Source organism: Oryza brachyantha, chromosome 7 (genome assembly GCF_000231095.2).
Source record: "Oryza brachyantha chromosome 7, ObraRS2, whole genome shotgun sequence".
Lineage (NCBI taxonomy): Eukaryota > Viridiplantae > Streptophyta > Magnoliopsida > Poales > Poaceae > Oryza > Oryza brachyantha.
This window is the reverse complement of record NC_023169.2, coordinates 17,897,456-17,918,534: the sequence shown is the minus strand read 5'-3', so window position 1 is coordinate 17,918,534 and position 21,079 is coordinate 17,897,456. Positions and strand designations below refer to the sequence as shown.

The window sequence follows — 21,079 nt, the reverse complement described above, 5'->3', positions numbered from 1 at the left end:
GTATTAGTTTTTAGATCATCAAGAAGACATATATAAAGGGTTTTATCTATAAATTAATGTTTATTTGTAAATATACCGTTTGACTTTTTCATTCAAAAATGAAAAGATAACCCCTCGTATCCCGCAGTAAATCTGGGAGTCATTTACTTCAGTGGGTAGGCCTGGGCATTCGGTCTTTGGTCTCCAGAGAAAATTCGGTCTTCTAGAACTTAGACCCGATCGATCTTGAAAAAACGCAAGACCGAGAAATTCGGTCTCAGTCTTGTTCGGTCTCGGTCTCGGTCCTGACCGAAATTCCTGAAATATTAGGCAGTGGCCGGTGGGAGGAGGCAGAGGGAAGGCGGCAGCTGGTGGGAGGACGACGGAGGGAAGGCGACGGCCGGCGGGAGGACGCGGAGGGGAGGCGGCGGCCGGCGGGAGGAGGCAGGAGGAGGCGGAGGAGACGCGGCGGCCGACGGGAGGAGGCGGAGAAAACGCAGTCGTCGGCGGGAGGACGACGGAGGGAAGGCGGTGGCCGGCGGGAGGACGCGGAGGGGAGGAGGCGGAGGGGAGGCAGCGGCCGGCGGGAAGAGGCAGAGGAGACGTGGCAGCCGGCGGGAGGAGGCGGAGGGGAGGCAGCGGCCGGCGGGAGGAGGCAGAGGAGACTGGCGGGAGGAGGCGGAGGAGAGGCGGCAGCCGGCGGGAGGAGGCGGTGGCCGATGGGAGGAGGCGGGGAGGCGGGCGGAGAGGTGGAGGGGAGGAGGTGGGCGGGAGGAGGCAGAGGGAAGAGTGCGGTTCGGTCTGTTCAGTCCTATTCGGTTACCCGAGCCTTGTACCCGAAGACCGGACCGAATTTTTCGAACTTTCACCTCTTCAACCCGAGACCAGGACCGAATTTTTCGGTCTCGGTCTTTTCGGTCTTGGTCTCGATCTATTCGGTTCGGTCTCTCGATCTCGGTCTTTTTTGTGCCCAGGCCTATCAGTGGGCACAGCTTCAGAGCACTTTCCAGTCAAATTTTACATGTGCAATCCGGGACTCCCGGCATGGTCCTGCAGCAGAGTGAAAAACGCATGTCGGAGCGCGTGACACGGCTCAAAGCTATCAAAAGCATTCCTGAATGAACCATGGCCAAAAGGGACGGCTGCAACCGTTTTCGGCCAGCACATTTTTTGTGCTTTTGCATCCGCATTTTGCGAGGCTTTTCTGACGATGGTTTATAAAGCCACGGCCGTTTTGGGTATGTAGCTGCGGCAAAAAAAAAAAAATTCCCCCTAGTTGCGGCTTGTAATCCGAAAAAAAAAAGCTATCACAAGCATGCTTCTAATGATATCAATTGTAGATTTATCATATTTATCTATCTATCATTTAAAGGCGAGTTGTCCGTCCACTGTCTCGTTATATTCTACGGTCACCTGCTTCTTAAAAAAAGCGGCAACAAAAATAAGCAAATAGTTTAATGAAAAAAACGTTAGATATAGTCATTTATGTTCGATCCACGGTATGGGTCCTGCGGTCCGCTGCAGGAATGTTACTAGTTTCTATATTGAGAAAATTCAGTTTATCATATTTTACTTTAATCGTAAAATTTTGGTCCCTCTTAAGCACATAAGGTACTCCACCCATATAAAAAAACTAGTACTAAATGGGATATATCCTAGATCTACCGAATATGTCACATCTAGTACTAAGGGGTTGATTGTCTTGGCATATTTGCAAATAAAAAATAATTTATGAATAAAAAATTTATATGAGTATTGTTAGTGATCTAAAAGTTAAGACTGAAAAATAAACTTCAGTGAAAAAACTCTAATTTTAATGTTAAAAAATAATCAAATTTTGGCTTGTAAGCAAAGACAAATGTGAAAAGATGGGTGTGTAAAGTCTTTTATACTTTGAGACATATGTATTCCATCCGTTCCATATTTGTTTTGATCCAACCTACATTCATCCATGTATCAACAATTATGTTTTATATATGCCTTCAGATTCATTAATATCCACATAAATCTAGATGACCAAAATATCTTATAACATGAACCAGATGTAATAGTGCCAAATTTTACTTTTTTAAAAATAGTATGTCCTAAGAACTATATAATCACTCTTTTATAAATATAGCGCAGTTTTGCTCGCTAATGATAGAACTATGATAAATCCATTCTGTTTAGTAATTGGGCCCTAATCTATCTTATTGGCAGCCTAGCTCGTTAACAAAGAGAGTGTATTCTAGGTTCAAACGGAAACTCCCACCCAGACCGGACTCAGCACCGTGTTCACTCTGTATTCTACTCCTGTTTTTGAACCTGCAACGGCTACTATGCTCCAGTGAGCAAACAAACCCTACCCGAGAAGTACAACGCCTGTGCTCTCCCGACCGAAGCAATCAATCAATCGGTCGGTGCTCTACGCTTTGTGTATAATATATTCTTCCTGTTCTACGTTATAATACATATGCGTGTGAATGAATATAGACATATATATATATATACAAAACATATAAAATTATACATTGATGAATCTAGACATACATGAAAAGTCTTATAACGTATAACGGATGGAGTGATAATTAATTATAGTATGTTCATACTACATTGTATAGAGCTTTTTTTTTTAAAAAAAAGGGTGTTTTGTCCTGCTATGCCTTGGGATGTATAGATGAATGTCGAAATGCATCACTGGTTATCCTTACAAATATGATGGTATAATTATGGTACATGGTATTGTAATCCTAGGTTGCTCTTATAAATATAACCACAATGACCACAAATATGTTGCATAGTCAGTGAAGAATGTAGTGTTTTGGCAATGAACCATAGGGTAGCTAGAGTGCTAGGTTGATCGAAAGTTTTTAGTTGTGAGTAACAAGACATTGGCTTTGTCTAAGGCTCCAGATGTTTTCATTTAAGATTATTGTAATATAGATTATTAGAAGTAATTTGAAACTTAACAAATACATTATTATAATCAAGAGTTTGGATTACTATTACCCGAAAAATTCCTCAAAGGGTGTCTTTTCATATTATTGTGCGGCTAAAGACCCACTATCATTGGGTGCCTCTAAGTAATTACCCACCTTAGCATCTGTTATCCTAAATAGTTAAGGGTATTTTGGACTTTAGCCTTGCAAATCCAAAGAGATAAATAACTCGTACATTATTCTACTCAAATGTATAGTAATGCTAAGTGGATATAAATATGGCCTAGATGTTGTCACATAGTTTCATATATCTTTGTTCTTGGTGTGCATGTATTGACTTGTCAATATTTTTGTAAGTCGGTTGCTAAATCTTCTTTTTGGATATATTTCTCTAACAACAAACATAGGTGAGCAGAGAAAAATCAAACTCTACATGATTTTTCTAGATTACGAAAAAAGGCATTTGGTTTTCATAGAGATGTTGATATTACGAAGTCATTGCAGGCTTTGAAAGCTATCGTGGAATATAACATTTCAAGTGTTAGATGCAGGTAATCACAATAAATACAATACGATAAATGTCCTAGCTCACAACATGTTTGGAGGGTAGCATGATGCTAAATAGGCCTACCTCAATATTTTACTTTATTTAATTTTTCAAATAGATTTATCTCCGCATTAGCTAGAGGTTATTAATAAACCAGGTGGCATTTTAGGCCCGTTGATGATGTCTCGAGATTCGTGCAACTACCAAACCCTATTATATTTAAGGCCTCCTCGCCCCCCTTCTTCTCCCCCTCTACCTCCCCCGCCGCCATAGGCATCTTCTTCGTAGATAGCAATCGCCCTAAACAAATTGAGCCTACCACAATCAACCTTGCACCATGGGCCACCTTCCACATCAACCACCACTGTTGTCACCGTCGCCATCGCGTTGCCTTCGCCTCCGACGATTTCTTCCCCCCCTTGAGTTCTAAAATCATGGAGTTGTGTCCCGTAAGGCGGGTCTTGCCTCTTGATGATTGTGCAAGTGATGGGTCTTTTTGTTGCCTGTTTCGTTATTGTTGGCTACCGCTCATCACTAGGTGCACCCGTTGGCAAGATATTAGTGGCGCATGCAGATCTTGGAGAAGATCAAAGGAAAAAACCCGTGATCTATTTGGGAAAACAGGTACGTGATTCTTAACGAATCGCTCCTCTTTTGCGCTTCAAATCATTTTAGGCCCATTAATCATGTCTTGAGATTCGTGCAACTACCAAACCCTATTGTATTTAAGGCCTCCTCACCCCCTTCTTCTCCCCATCTGCCTCCCCCACGCCATAGGCATCTTCTTCCTAGATAGCAATCGCCATAAACAAATCGAAGCCTACCACAATCAGCCTTCCACCATGGGGCACCTTCCACATCAATCGCCACAGGTGTCACCGTCACCACCATGTTTCCTTCACCTTCGACAGTTCCATCGCCATCGAGTTTTAAAATCGTGAAGTTATGTCCCGTCAGGCGGGTCCTTTCCTCTTGATGATCTTGCAAGTGATAGGTCTTTTTGTTGCCTTGTTGCACTGTTGTTGGCTACCGCTCATCACTGGGTGCACTCAATGGCAAGATATTACTTGTACATGCGGATCTTGGAGAAGATCAAAGGAAAAAACCCGTGATTTATTCGGGAAAATAGGTATGTGTTTCTTAACAAATCGCTCCTCTTTTGTGCTTCAAATCATTTTTGTTCTAATTAGGTAGAAGCTTTCTCGACAAAACCACCAAGTTTTTTAGTGGATTTGTCAAATCTATCAGTAGATCTGAATTTTAGATGTACACACATATATGTTATCGACTCTTATATAACTACCGGGTTCCGTCCCAACCGAGGGAGGAGTACGATGATGTTTCGCTAATAATTGGCATGGAACGATTACATGAAACTAACCCTTTTTACTGAGATGTTTTTTGTTCTATTGTAGGAATTGTGTTAAGGCTGTATGAATCATCCGATGTCATCGAAGTTTTTCGTGTGTACCAACACAATGTTAAAAGAAGTGACATATAGGAAATTAGGTGTGTTATACGATGAATCCTTTTCATAGTTAAATGCTTAGAATTTTCTATTACTAGATGAAACCATGACAACATTCAAAATACATATCACCAAATTAGCTACCGATAAAAATAACACACGACAAACCTATACTACTTTTTACCTGTTCACACTCTATTTATGCACACTTATCCATGTCTCCACGGTACAAATCTAACCAGCTCTACAAAACTCCAACCAAGCCATATAACCTCAGCAACACCATAAAAAAGCACCAAAATGAGCCATCCAACCATATCTCCACCAAAGATAATTATGCACAACACTCATTATCCTCTATTCCAAAAACAAAGAAGATAAACACCAATGCTATCAATGCCATCCCCCATTAGCCAGAGGCATCATTTCAGCCCAAACCAAAAATGGACCATTACCATACACAAAAAAACCCTCCTCCCCCTCCCATATTTATTTTCCCCTGCACTGCATTTCAAATCGAACGCCGAGAGCCGAGCCGACCCGACCCGCGCCGGAGTCGCAACCCAATTTTTCCCATTTCCCTCCCAAAATCCCCCGACCCATCGGCCATCGCGCACTCGCACGCATCGTCCCGGCGGCTCGAACCCGAAACTGCCAGGCGCCCAGAGGAGGAGCTCGCTGTTCTTACCACGATATTAACCCACGCCTCCTCCTCCTCATCTCGCCCTCGCCCTCCCCTCGCACGCGCAGACCCAAAATTCCTCCCAATCCCCCCCAAACCCTCGCCCGCGCACCCCCGATCCGCCGCCCGATCCGCGCGCCGCCCCCCGATCCGCCGCCGCCACGGCTACCCCGCCCCGCGAACCCTAGGAATTCCCGGCCGGGGGCGTGGGCTCGCCCGGCCGGCCACCGATGGAGGGGCTGGTGGGGAGGGCGGTGCGGAAGGAGTTCCCGGGGTTCGGGGTGTTCGGCGGGGTGGTGGAGTCGTACGACGCCGAGGCGGGGTACTTCCGGGTGATGTACGAGGACGGGGACTCGGAGGAGGTGGAGGTTGGGGAGGTGGCCGGGATGCTGGTCGGGGAGAAGGTGGTGGTGCCCCCGTTGCCCGAGACGCCGCCCCCCGGGGTGGGCGGGCGGCGGCCGAGGAAGCGGCGCCGTGGGGATGAGGAGGAGGGTTCCGTCGTGCTGGCTGTCCCCGCGGGGGGTGGGGCGCTGGATGGCGGCGCGGAGCCCGCGTCGCCGGTGGTGGAGGAGGGGAGTAGGGGTGAGGCTTTAGCGGACGGGGATGTGGTGACGGAAATGGTGGAGAGGAAGCGGAGGGTGGTGAGTCCTGGCCCTGAGTCCGGGAGGCCCCTCCGGCGGAGCGCGCGGCAAGCGAAGGCGGCCGCGCTGGCGGCCGAAATGGAGGCCGCCGCTGCTGTGGCCGCGGCTGCTGAGGCCGAAGCCGATGCTGCCGAGGCGGCTGCGACCGAGGCCGAGGCTTCTGTTACGCCAACGCAGTCCGGGAGGAAGCGTCGCCGTGCAAACGGGACTGGCAGGTATCGATCTGTCGCGAGGGACTTGGAGGACGCTGCGGTGGAGAGGTTGCCTCCAAAGCCCGAGCTTCCGCCGTCGTCGCAGAGTCTTGATTTGGAAGGTCTCCCTGCTCTTGACGTCTTTCAAGTGTACTCCTGCTTGAGATCATTTAGTAGGCAGTTATTCCTGAGCCCGTTCCCACTGGAGACATTTGTGGCTGCACTGCGGTGTATATATGTGAACCCTTTGATTGACTGGGTGCATTTCGCTCTGCTCCGAGCGATGAATAGTCATCTCGAAGGTCTCGCCAACGAAGGAGACCCTTCTGCAGTGCATTGCATCAGGTGAAACTCCTTGAATCCTTGTCGTTGCTACGTAAGCTTATAAAACTAGATCTATCTTTTAATCATTTGTTGTTCAATGTATAGGAATCTTAACTGGGAGCTTTTAGACCTGGCGACTTGGCCAATCTATCTTGCTGAGTACCTACTGGCTCGTGGTTCAGAACTGAGGTATGGCATGAAGCTTACTGACCTAAAGCTATTGAATACAGAGTACTATATTCAGCCAGCAACGGTGAAGCTAGAGCTGTTGCGCTTGCTCTGTGATGATGTTCTGGAAGTTGAGGCTATACGTTCTGAAGTTATTTCAAGGATGTCTGAGTTGGATGGGAATGACGAGCTTTGTAAAAGCACTCGTGTAAGAAGAAAGAGGAGGGTTTCTGTAGTCAGTGACCTAGTAAATTCTTCTCCGACTCCAGAAGATTCCAGTGACACTGAAGATGGTAACAGTGATGAATGTTATCTCTGTGGCATGGATGGTAACTTGTTATGTTGTGATGGCTGTCCTGCTGCGTTTCACTCTAAATGTGTGGGAGTGGTGGAGGACCTATTGCCTGAAGGTGATTGGTTCTGTCCGGAGTGTTTGATACAGAAGAAAGATGGATTAAAAAATATCGTAAAGCTAGGAAGAGGAGCTGAGGTTCTGGGAATTGATCCACATGGTCGGCTATACTTTGGCAGCTGTGGTTATATTTTGGTGTAAGTCAATAGATACCTTTCCTTTTGTTCGATATGCAAAATTTCGGTCTTTTGACTACTGTGTGAATGGGAATAATCCTTCTATATCTATTAGTGACTTGCATTATTCTAAATCTCAGTATAACAAAAACACAAATTCATGACTTTACTGTTGAGATCATTGAGTTGATGTAGCACTTTCTCCTGTCTATGTACTGTGCCGAGTATGTGGTGCCACCTGACCATAGAACACGGAAGCCTCAGTTAGGATTTGAATGTGTGTATTAGCTACATGTGACATGTGAGTCTAGACTCTAGATATATGCGATGGACTCATAGACCTAAGTAGCACATTTAATTTCACAGCTTTTGATTTTTAATTTTATTTTCGAGATAGAGGTTTTCAAAGAGTGAGTTCACCAGCTAAGCTTATCCTGTTAAAATTTAAACCTACGTATGCCTTCTCATTTTATAAAAATTCTCCTGTGTTTAGTTTAGTTACAACAACCGAAAGGCGATGTGATAGTAGAAAGAGTAATGCAAGGCAGCTATTTATATTTTTAAGTGACTAGTCAAAGTATTTGTCAAATTGTATGCCTTTTAATGAGTGCCCACCAATTGTTGCACTTATTCCTTAAATATCCCATTGCAATATTTATGCCATTTGCCCCATTTATGCATTCAGTTGTGTGATCATTAACAGTCATTAGCAGAAATGAGAATTAATGGATAGTAGCTTTTCATAAATAGGAAACCAATATTAATATTTTCTAAAATACAAAAGGGAGTATCTCTAATATAGTAATACACTGATTAAGCTGTGGCTTTGCTTTGTGTGATCATTGGTCATGTCATAGCAGAAATGAGAATTATATATAAAAATTATATTACAGAGATGCAGTATGAGACGTTCCCCTTGGAAAATGTCCTATTTTGTATGTACTGGAGTAGAATTGTTACTTGTTGCTGCATCAATAAACAAAACATCATTTTGAACTTGCAGGGTTGAGCCAACTGCTGTGGACTCTCTGGACTCTCCATGTCATTACTATGGCCATTTTGATCACCGTTCCATTTTTAGTGTGCTAATTCCATGCCATCCCTCGTACAGTTCAATCATTAATGCTATATCTTTGTTTTGGGGCACTGCAATTGAGTCTTTTGATTTCAATTGTCAACATGAGCTTTTGTTGCCATCGAAGCAACAGACAGAACATGGGCAGCTCAAGTCACAAAAGAATGGCTCCTGTGAACAATTGGCTTCTGGAAAAGCTTGTGCCTCAGATCCAGATCAGCTGGGTCCTGATGTTTGTTCTTATGCTAATGGGTTGCTTGTGGAGAATCTGAAAGATCACTCACCTCACAAAAAGATAAGTGATTGCTGTATCTATTCAGACCCTGCTATGTATATAAACTACTATAGCTTTGGTCAAATAGCAGCATCAGCTGCTGAAGAGTTAAAGGACAGGCTGTTGGAAAACAAAGAAGGAAAGAAAGCTGGTCAGGATGCAGCTTCATTCCAGCTAAAAACAATATGTAAGAAATATGCTAATATTTTTGCTCTGACTGATCAAAAGCTATCTGTAGAACTGAGAAAGGAAAAATGTGGCTGGTGCAACTCCTGCCAAATCAGTGGCGGTGTTGATTGCATTTTCAGAGTCACCGATGGCAAGTGCATGAAAGGTCTTCGGTTAGAAAAGAATAAGAAAAGTCATATTAATCTTGCCATGCATATCATCTTGTCAATTGAAGAACGGGTAAATGGTTTGCTGATTGGTCCATGGAAAAATCCCCAATTTAGCATGTATTGGCGTAAGACAGTTCTGAAGGCTTCAGATGTATCATCATTGAAGCGCCCTCTCCTTATGGTATAACTCTTAAATGCACTGTTCTTACTGAAAAGCCTTTTATCCTGTGTGTACTAAAATTATTTCATGATTGTCTGCTAATAATACCTGCAGTTGGAGTCCAGTCTGCGACATGTTGCCTTTTCAGTCGAATGGCAAAAACCAGCAGACTCTGTTGAAGTTGTTGGGTCTGCAGCTCATGTCTTGGTTCGTACATCTAATAAATCTTCAAGACATGGAAGCGCTAGAAAGCCAGGGAGAAAGCCATCTAATGTTGAACTCAAAGTTGACTCTCGTGATGTTGGTATTTATTGGCGGAGGGGTGGGATATTGTCTCGTCAAGTGTTTCACTGGAAGAGGTTGCCTCAGTCCTTGGCACATAAAGCTGCTCGGCAAGGTTACATTTTCAATCTTCTCTCAGTTTACATATATGCATTACTTGCCATTACATTCATACTAAGCCTTTGCGGTCTTGTATGTATCAGCGGGACGAATTAAAATTCCAACCATATTATATAACGATGGTTCAGAGTTTGCCAGGAGGTTCAAATACATAGCTTGGCGAGCTGCTGTGGAAATGGCAGAAAACATGGCCCAGCTCATTTTGCAGGTAATATATTCTTACTATTTTATAATAAAGCAGCAACTAAACTTTTGGTCACTGAATTGCTCTGCTTCATATGCCTTCAGATCAAAGAGCTTGAATTTAATATCAAGTGGTCTGAGATATTGAGCACTCTCCCTGCTAGCCTTGCAACAAAAGAAACCCAGAAAATAGCACGCCTTTTCAAGAAAGTTATAGTTCGCAGAAAGCGTGTAGAAGGAACAAATGTGGAATATCTACTTGATTTTGGGAAGAGGGAGAATATTCCTCCAGTTGTTGCTAAACATGGAATAAAACTTGCCGAGCCCTCTAGTGAGAGGAACAGATACTGGTTAAGCGAAGGGCATGTCCCTCTGAGTCTTTTGAAGTCATATGAAGCTAAAGCATCAACCCGCTTACTGAAAAAGAAAGATATTGATCACATTCCAAAGAAGATGATTGATTTAGAACCCCCAAAGCCAAAAAAATCAGGATTTGATTATCTCCTAGAAAAAGCAAAAAAACAAGTCCTTGGGCTCTGTGGTCATTGTGACAAAGAAGTAAATACCAGGTATGTTGAAACCACTTTATTTATTTATTACTCACTTAGTCACTTAAACAGTTCATCGTGTTTCAGTGTTTCCTCAACAAGAAAATTGTCGCTAAATTAATTATTGGTATGAACTAGCAAAAGCTTATGTATTGCATCAAAGTCTTTGTGTAAACTTGAGAGTCATAGAGTAAGTGTTTGTGACATTCAGAGTACCATTTCTTGACACTCTTATCTACTTGCTACTATTAAATAAACAGAAAAAGTTTGATTAGCTGTTTTATCTTCTGTCAGAATAATGGTTAAGTCAATGTGTTTTTGGTGGGCATGGACTTTAGAACAATTTTTTTTTATCACATTTGGAAAGTGATCGTAGGCATATGTATGACTTTCCAATAATCAAGTACTTAAAAAGTGAGAATAGGCATTTATATGACTTTCCAATAATCACGTACTTAAAAATAATGGATGTTCTTTTCTCCTATCTTCTCTCATGTGGTGTCTTGCAAATCTTAACAATCTTCTAGCTATTCGTATAGCATGCTCGTTTGGTGATTAGGTCCTTTCTTTTAGCTGCCTTATGGCTTCAGATGCAGCCATTCAGCAATTCAGCTAGTAGTTCTGTAACAATGGTTATCAGAAGATTACTATAGATGCTTGTATGATTGGACTCTGCTAGTTTACATACAATTGCATTTGTCCCAAAAAGTCCAGGGTTTTTTCTACTTTCATATTCCTCATTTCATGGTACGTTCCAAGCTGTCAGTTCAACTGATGGTGCTATTTTTGTACAAGTCACAGTTAATTGTGTTAGTTTTATCTGGTTAATGTTTTGTTAAAGCCATCTAAGGTTTTATAGGAAGTGGACCTCATCATTTTGCTCTTCAGATTATTAGATAGGTCACTACTTTATTACCAAGTACAATCATGTATCACTTCTGCATCTTGCTCCCATTTTTACAAATACTTTGTATTTCTTTAGCACGATAAACTATTCTTGCAAGTTATTTGACGCTTTCTTTTTTTGAAACAGTGATGCTGTGAACTGCCAGTATTGTGCAGGTATGTATTAAACAACATTTCTCTTTGCATTTACATCATGTGGCCTGCCTTGTATTGCTATGTACTCCGTTTATTCCAAAAACATTTCTAAGTTGTTTAGTAGATTAAGGTTAAGGAGAAAAACCTTTGGTGACCCTCAATAAATGTGGATGAATGGAGGCAGGAATGGCAAGTGATTGATGAGACACATAGTATTGTGAATAGTGAAAAATGCTTATATTGTGGAACAAGATTTGAATCCTAGAAATACTAATATTTTGGAACAGAGGTAGTATCACATGTTTATTTTGTTTTGTATATCATGCGATAAGAAAACTATTAGCTACACATTTCTTATAATCATCAAGTTTTTCCTTGGTACTTTGGCATGGATGCTTGTTATCTTGGGACCTGCATTTTTTGGTACTTACCTAATATTCTTATCTTCTATGCAGCACTTTTCCATAAAAAGCACTTCAAGGTACCTAGAGGTGCTACTGATGCTTATTATGTTTGCAACAAGTGCCTAGCTGAGAAAGTCTTGAAGGTGAAGTCTCTACAGAAAAAGGCTGTATCAAAGAAGACCTCTCCGAAAAAGAAGCCAAAGAAGCAATCACGTAAGATTGTAACAAGAAGAAAACAATTAGTCTTCAAATTCAAGAAGATGGGGAAGAATAAGGGCAAGCGTGGCCGACCTAGAAAGTACCCGTTGAATGAGTCAAAGAATGAGTTGCCAGAGTTGCCTGTGAATGAACTAGCCAATGTGCCCAATAATGAGCCAACAAAGCGTATATCAAAACGATTATATAATAAGTATATGAAAGGCAATTCAAATATATCTGAGCATGCAGCAAAGAAGAGGAGGACTGCTTCTCATTATTCATACTGGCTAGATGGCCTTCGGTTGACACAAAACCCAAATGATGACCGGGCAATATCTTTTAGAGAAGAAAGAGTTGTTTTTCCATGTGAAGATGCTGAACTATCTGAAGTTTCTCCAGTGTGCCGTCTATGCCAGAAATGCTACAATGGAGAGTCTATTTATATTTCTTGTGAAGACTGTGAGGGTAACTCTTTTTACCTGCATGCTCTGTATAGATCAACTGTATTTGTCCCTAAGAAATGCAGGAATATGACATCTCGAATTCTCGATTTTGATCTTGGACCTCTTTCAACACTTCTAAACAAAATTTAACATCCTTTTCCTCTGGATTATATCTTTGCTACTTTATTTTGGTCTGGACATGCCAAGAAGTGTCAGTTTTGAGTTGTGTTGCTTGAGTTTTGTGTCAGCAAGGCAATCAACCATTCTTGAGTTTTTGTTGCTTGTGTATTAACTTTTGTTCCTCTTCATGCCATGGCAAACTTTTGTGTTTTGCAAATTCTAATTCTAATTGTTTGTTTTGTAGATTGGTTCCATGGAGACATCTATTCTGTTACCCTTGAGAATGTCAATAATCTCATAGGGTTTAAGTGCCATAGATGCCGTTTGAGAGATGTACCTATTTGTCCGCATGTACAGACAGATGAAATTCTTATGGCTCAATCAGACAAGGAAGATGACATTAGCATATCTGCAGAGGACAAGGAAGACATGTGTCCAACAGATCTGGGTGCCCATGATAGTCTGAAAGAGTCCTGTGGTCATTTCATCGAGAAAGAGGTCGATGATCATAGTATTGAAAAGGAGGATGACGATCATAGTAGTTTGCAGGTGCTAGAAGATCACAATGAAAAGAAAGAGCTCGACAGTCATAACACTGAGAAAGAGCTCGATGATCATGATTATCTAACAGCGCTAGATGATCATAACAAGATGAAAGAGCTTGATGGCAATATGGAGGTGCTCTTTAATTATAACAGTACAGAGGTGCTTGATAGTACTGAAGATAGCAAACTTGTAGATGGAGAAGAACAATGTCTACATGAGCTGAACAATCATAACAGTCTGAAAGAGTCTGACAACCATGTCAGTTTGAAAGAACTTGATAATCATGACCACCAAAAAGAATGCAATAATCAAAATAGTCCAAAAGAGTTTGATAATGACGGAAGTTCACAAGAGCTTGATAATCATAAAAGTCCAGAAGAGCTTGATAATCATATAAGTCCGAAAGAGTTTGGTTGTACCGAAGGCAATGAACGCTCTGCTGCAGTGACACAGATGGATGATTTTCTTGATGAACATTTCAACATTAGGATATCTGGCAAAGAAGAACTGACCATATCATCAGAAAGTGGTCCAATAAAGGAATCTATTGCTTTGCAGTCCAAGAAGAATTCTGAGGATAATCCTGTTCCTGACGAGCATGACATTGATCTTCATGTGGTGGTGACTTTATAGGGTATAAGGACATCCAAAAGAAAACTATATCTCTGGCATGTGCAATGACTTTCCCTCTTCTACTCAACCTTTTGCTGCTGTTCTGGTACAAAGTTCTGCTGACTAGTGGTGTGGGTTGTCAATCTGCCTCACAACTTATATTATTTGTGCTATAGGATGTTACATTAGTCGTGCAACCCAATAATAATCTACAAAAAGGGTAAATGCTACTTTTGTGGATTATTCAATTTTTTTGTGGTTTTCTTTTGGATTTATGCTGATCTGACATGCCAAGCGGTGAAATTATTGAGTATGACATGCAATAAGGATATATCCGGTACAACATTCTCGGTAGGGCTGACATAGAGAATATTTGGGGTGCATTTACCTTGCTATGCTTCACTCTTCTGGTCAGAATTTGGATTCCATCTGCACTTTACTGGGATTCTTGCATTAATTGAGATATCTTCCAATTGAACCGGCCAGTTTTCCATTGCTGTGTGCTAACATATGTCTAAGGTAAGTAGCTATTTTTGTTTGTTGAATTCCTATTCCTTTGGATGAGTACTGCACATATTTATCTTTTTTACAATGTGATCATATATGGTTAGGACTACAACATGATTCCAGTGCCTATTTCTGTTTTTTTTGGTCAGAAAATTTCACATTACCTCGCTATTTTAGCTGCTGTTTTCTCAACAGGCCAAAAATAATTAATTATTTTTTCTTGAAGTACTTCATACCAGAGTCACATAAATAGGTTTTATTGCAAAAACACTTCTTAAGGTCTTCTAGGAGAGTACAGAGTAGTACTACATAATACTGAGGTATAACATGTGGAACCTTCGTGTTATTTCTTGCCTTCTTTTTTTACAGCAAAAACTAGCTTTGAGCATCACAAACCTAACATGTGCCTCTGCCCATTTGTTTTCTTTTCATGCTCAACAGTAGCTGTGTACCATTGTGAAATCGACATAGGCATTATTTGTTCTCCATGTATGACTTTGCTTACGCAGGAGCTTATGTTCTGTTCAGTTGGCATTCAGCTGTGTCTCAGCTTTGTTCATATTCCCTGTTGACAGGAAGTAGATGGATGATGAAGCCACCGCTGTTGATGTGGAGCATTGAGGAGGCGTTCCCTTTCACCATGGTTTCCCTTGGCCGTTCGTAGATAGAGTACCAGCATTGAATAGGCTTACAGGCATCTCTGATGATTTATTCGTTCTGATTGCTAGTAACAGTCCGTTGCAAACAGTAGTTGTATATGCTGCAAAAGGAATTTATCTTTCTTCGATTTTGTATAGGGTTCCATTAGGGCAACCAAAAAAAAAAAATTATAGGAACAAACTTCACCAGTTGCACCAGATGTATACAATGCAGTTTTACCGTACTTCCTGGGTGTACTGTATTTTACCTGGTTATATCTGCTTTGCGATGTCCTATGCAGGGTCACAGGGAGGGGGGCATCATGAGCAGTGATCAGATCTTGACCTGGTCCCAGATCAAGACAGGAGTTTGGGGTTCGTTTAGCCCAGTATTTACTATTATTGAGTATAATTGACTTTGGTAGTCGTCCAGACCGGCTTCTGAGGGGGTTCTCTGGTGCTGTCGCCGGACGGGAAGCTGAGCTTGATCGTCGCGGCGGAGTACCTAGTGGTATTGCTGTGGACGACGTCGTCGACGGCGAGGTGGAGCAGGACACTTGTGGTGATCAACAGGGCAGCAGGTGAGGTGCAAAGAAGAATCGTCCATAGTTTTGCGAATTTGCGCTCCCATTTTTCTCTTCTCCTTACGTTTATAATCTATAATTTGAATTTCCAATCTTAAATTTAGAGTTGATTTTATTGTTTTTCACTGAAGTTTATTTTCAAGGCTTTTAGATCACTAATAAATATATAAGAGTTTTATTCACAAATTATTTTTCGTTTGCAAATATGTTGTTTGATTTTTGTCATGAAAAAAAACAAACAATCACGTCATCTTTTTCAAAATATAATAATTTATACATGTTCTTTTAATAAGAAATCCCTGCATATATTTTTTTCAATATGTTTCTGGTCAAATCGAATTTGAAAAACTACAGAAATGCTTGTCTTAGAATGGAGGTAGGGAGGTAGTAGCTCATAACGAGTAGGCAAAACAAAGCCTGGAGCAGCCTGGCTACTCAACAACAAAGTTTGGCATTCCAGCACGATCTCGCTGCGCAACTCGCTGACGTTCCGCAACAAAGCGACGATGATTTGGGTTGCCATCAACACTGAAGTTGATCAGAACTAATTGGCGCTCAGCCAGTGTGAGAAGCTTCGGCTTCGACCCTCCTGCTAGCTTCAACTGGTGCTCTTGTTGGTTTCCTGGGTGAGAGCGCGAGACCCAAATAGCAGTGGCTGACACAGTATTTTAACGACGGGGGTACAGAGTTGCTAAAGTTTGATCCAATTTTGTTGAAAGGCTTCTTAACAGCGAAAATCAAGCGGTACTTTTGACACTAGTGCAAATAAAGATCATCTGCACAGAAAAAAGTTATAAAACAGCAAAGAGAAAATTATACGAAGGATGATTTTGGGCTTATCAATGCTTATTTTGGCACAACCAATAGCATATTTGCATATTATACCCGTCAAATCACATGTTCTTTTCCAAACAATAGTCTCTCCATTCCAAAGTAATTTCATTCTTCTGGATCAAATTTAAACTAAAGCTACTAAGATAAAATTATTTTATGATGGATGAAGTAGGTGACAGGAAGCATTTCTCTAAATCCCTAGCAAATTATTGTATGTGCCTCTATTGCACTCGGAGCACTTCTCTAAATCCCTAGCCACTGCAATTTGATCTACTGTACAATGGATCGGCGATAAGGCACTTCGCTGAATCTGTCTTTCAGCCCAGCTGCTTGGCCAAAGAGCTGAGGCACGAACTGAATATGGCTTCCAGCTTTCCACGATATCGCAGTCTTTGGTGGCAATTCGATGATTCAGAAAGAAAAGGCGTGTTAAGACAAAATTATCATTATGACAGGAAAAAAACTCCGATTCAACGAAAAATGTAGAATTCATCGCTCTGAACTTTCTCCACTCTGAAAGCTTTGGGCTTTTTTTTTAGCTTTAACGATGCCCTTCTAGGCTCCCAAAAGGCCACCAATTTGGTGTTCTTTAATTTTGCACTTCACCGGGCTGATGTTTTCTGATGACTCTAGCAAGCAGATTACAGCAATATATATATATATATATATTCCTCTGGTCTGGTTCATCAGCACACAGATTTCAAGTCATTTCTGCAGCATTCGACGACACTGCCGTTCCATGATAGGTGTCGTACCCTCGTACCGATTAAAAAGCTAGTAATCCACTATCAATCAGACTTAAAACTCGATCAATCAATCAATCAATCATAGCCGGCCAGCACTCACGTAGCATGTACCATCACCTCATCTTCCCACTTATAATTATGCTTATAAACAAAATTTATATCTGCAAACTTAAATTTTAGGTTGATTTTATGATTTTTTCATTAAATTTTATTTTCAAGCCTTTGTTTACATCGCTAAGAATACATATATGAAAATATTAGCCATAAATTATTTTTTATTTATAAATATTTCATTTAATTCAAAAAAGCTAAATAATCAGCCGCAACTGCTACCGCTATCTATCTTCCGAAAGCGACACGCCAATAATATAGCTGGTGTGTCAGTCGATTACCAGTGACGAGGATATCATGGATGATGCGTTCATTCGAGCCTTGATCGATCACTAAACGTAGAGTACTGCTTTATAAACAAAGCAACTCCTCGATCTCTTTCTCAAAAGCCGGAGATCATAAAAAGAAAGACCTACTGCCCCACTAGCTAAATACTTTGCATGAGCACCGAGAGCTTTTATCATGCAACTTCGCCCATTCGCTTTTAGTTCTACTTATAAACTAAAATTTAAATTTTAAATTTAAACTAGATTTTGGATTTTTATCTTAACTTATCTTCTAGCATTCGTGAAACACACATTTATAAATGTTTTATTTATAAATTATTTTTAATTTACGAATAGATTGTTTGATTTTTTTTTCTTAAATAAGCTAACTACGATCGCACATACTCTGCATTCTTATAGCTCGATCGATGGCCAGCTGCAATGCATCCGCTGATGCTGTTACCAGCTGTAGGGCTGTAGCTGATCAATCAACGGCCATGGCCGTTGCAGCTGCAGTGTTGTGAAAGCAACGTGACAGCTCTGCTGTCTTCAACACCTCCTGCTCGTCGAGAAGTACTCCTACTCCGATCCACCGAAGATCAGTAATGCCGTACATCCCGTACCTACGCCGGTGAAGTACTCCAAATAATTGTAGCGTCGATCGAGAAGTTAAAGCTCAGCGTCATCGGGTCTGGCCCTAAGATTTTAGTTTATTTTCAATATAAGTTTTTGACACGTCTATTTTTAAATAAGATTTTTGAAAAAAAAGTTCAAATTGTCAAATTTTTAGCGGAGAGAGAGAGAGAGAGAGTACAGGTAAGCGTGGTGCATGCACTAGGGGAAAGAAGGATGAGCTGGTGGCATCAGCTGCAAGCCAGTGTGCAGCGCACCGGCCGGGGTAGGTCACCGTCAGTCACCACCATGCCATGGCATGCAGTGCAGTGCAGTGCACGCCGGTGGCGGCCGGAGCGAGTGATGATGCAAGCGCGTGCAGTGCAGGCGGCGGACGCGGCCGCGAAAGGGACGCCGTACGTGTCGCCGTCGATCGACAGGTCGGCCTCGATGGATGCGCCTTAATTTGGGCGTACGCACCGCACGCACGTCGCCGGCGACAAGTCGGCAACCCCTGCACGCGGCCACTAGCGAGCCAGCTAGGTCGGCCACGACGACGACGACGACGACGACGGTGAGCAGACGATCCCGTGTGGTCGTGTACTCGCGACCGCGACCGGCGAGACGGGACTTGACCGGACTGGTGTGGTGGCCCCTCCCAGACGCGCGCAGGCGGGATGTGATTCCTTTCCTTTCGTCGTTTTTCTTTGGGTACGTGCGTGCATCACGCGTTCATCTCGCAACGTGTTACATGTGGACGGACACTTCACGATAGGAGGATTTTTTTTAGAAATATTATTATTTTAATAAAAAATCATAAAATTAAAGGCCGTGTGTGAAAAATCATAAATTTAGCTACACGTTGAACTGTCGTAGTTTGATAGGTCACATGCTGAACGACTAGCAGTCGATAGGGGAGGAGATCAGATGGCTACGAGTTCGACAGGGCCTGTCGAACTTCCCCCATTCGACCGGTCCTGGAGCAGTTTGATAGGGGTGACGAGAGGGCCGTATCGGCCGGTAGTAGTTCGACAGATTCGCGGCGTCAGGTGATGGGCCCAGTTGAATGTTGGGTGTTCGATCGGAGCTGTCGAACAACAATTCGACATGGCCCAATCGATTATTCTCTGTCCAACAGGGAACTAAATTTGCGTTTCCCGTAACGGCCTCTAATTTTACGATTTTTATTAAAATAATAGTATTTCTCAAAAAAAATTCCGAGAGGAGACTAGCAGCGGTGGTGAGCAGAGCTTCAGTTCACTCCGTGCCTTGCAGAGTTTCAATGTGCTACTGTATTACAGACTTGCAGTATTACTTCGTCCGTGTTTTGTATTACTTCGTCCGTGTTTTTAAGTTGACGCGGTTGAATTCTTGGTGTAACGTACGTTTTACCATTTGTCTTATTAAAAATATATATAATATAATACTAATTATGTTGCTATTATTTAATTTATGACTAGAGGAACTTTAATCCCAACTTATAATGTTGCATATTTTCATAAATTTTTTTAAATAAGACGAACGATCAAACAAGATTCAAAAGTAAACTTATAATTTTGTATATTTATATAAATATTTCTAACTACTAATTTTGGTTCTAAAATATTTGCACCATTATCTTTTCGCTTTTGCTTATGGTTATAAGCTAAAATTTAAATTTTTAATCTTAAATTAAAAGGTGATTTTAAAGTTCTTTTAATTATAGTTTATTTTTAGCCTTTTCTTTTAGATTGCTACATATATAAAATTTTTATTCATGAATTATTTTCATTTGCAAATATATCATTTGACTTTTCCAAAAAAAAAAACCAAAAATGGCAGCCTTGACCACAAACCAACATAAAAAAGAAGAGAAAGTAGGTACAAACCATAGTGATTATTTCTATTTCAGTATGAATTGTCACCCCTTCATCGATGAAAACGCTAAAAGAATTGGAATGGCATTAATAAAGATTGCTTTTGTCATAAAGATGATACAATTTAATTTACACTTTATCTTATGACTGCCACGCTATATGGTGCATTAGTCAAGTACTCAAGTGGCTGCAGGTTTATTCTCACTTTGTGATGTATTCTATATTTTCGATAATTAGCTACGGGGTATTATGAAGGACATGAAGCCACTTATTCTGTTAGAGGAGCCCCCCTGTTTATTAGGCGTTATGGCTTTGCGGAATGATATAATTTTTGGCAAATACAAAATCTTCTCCCCATCACAGGTTACCTTTTTAGCTACCCAGTGACTGTATTTGGGCTATTCTTCAAAAGCCTAGCTCATGGGATTTAGTTGCAGCTGCGTGTTTTACCGAAGGGCTGTTTTTACTATTCTTATCCTTAAAGAAGTATTTTCAGATACCAAAAAATTTAATATAAAATTCTAGTACCTCGAGTTACAAATATACTTCGAGGTCCTACACTTTTATACTAAAAATTATGATATATTGAGATACTTATTCAATGATGTTAAAAAGGCTCTTTACAGAAAGATAATGGTGACGGTCTAGTATGCAAATTGGTGCTCCCTGGTTTTTACCATTTTTAACATGCAACAAACTATTATGTGTATCTTAGCTATGCAGAGGCTGGAGGTGTTTTCAAATATAAACTTTGTCACCTTAATGTATTTGTTCTGAGACAATAAAATTTCCTTTATCTTAAAAATACCTCTACTCAATGTTCTGAGCAGACTTGTACACCACAAGACGCTCTAAAAAAATTGATTAGATGACCTGTCAAGAGGCAACAAAATCTACTCTTCCTTCCGTTCCAAAATATAAAAATTTTTAGGATTTAAATTTTATACCACAGTTAATGCATTTATGCACTGATTCATATGATTTATCCTGAAACCAATTAAATGTTTAGAAAGTGAATCTAATCAATTCAAAAATTAAAAATTGATCATGACTAAAAAAAATCTTTTGACATACCCTTAATCTATGATAAATAATTTACAAAATATTTATATTTTAAGACAGAGATGGTAATAAT

The 21,079-nt window shown here is 41.1% G+C and overlaps 1 protein-coding gene across 1 annotated transcript; it reads left to right on the top strand.

The window, feature by feature from the left end:
- Positions 1–5,824: 5,824 nt before the first annotated feature.
- Positions 5,825–15,180, top strand: LOC102719693 (DDT domain-containing protein PTM). Its single transcript, XM_006658863.3, has 10 exons — positions 5,825–6,771; positions 6,856–7,467; positions 8,450–9,314; positions 9,408–9,690; positions 9,779–9,903; positions 9,984–10,447; positions 11,460–11,488; positions 11,923–12,534; positions 12,877–14,309; positions 14,873–15,180. Exons 1-9 carry the CDS (start codon positions 5,825–5,827, stop codon positions 13,809–13,811), a joined length of 4,872 nt encoding a protein of 1,623 aa, XP_006658926.2. The 3' UTR covers positions 13,812–14,309; positions 14,873–15,180.
- The last annotated feature ends 5,899 nt before the right edge of the window (positions 15,181–21,079 follow it).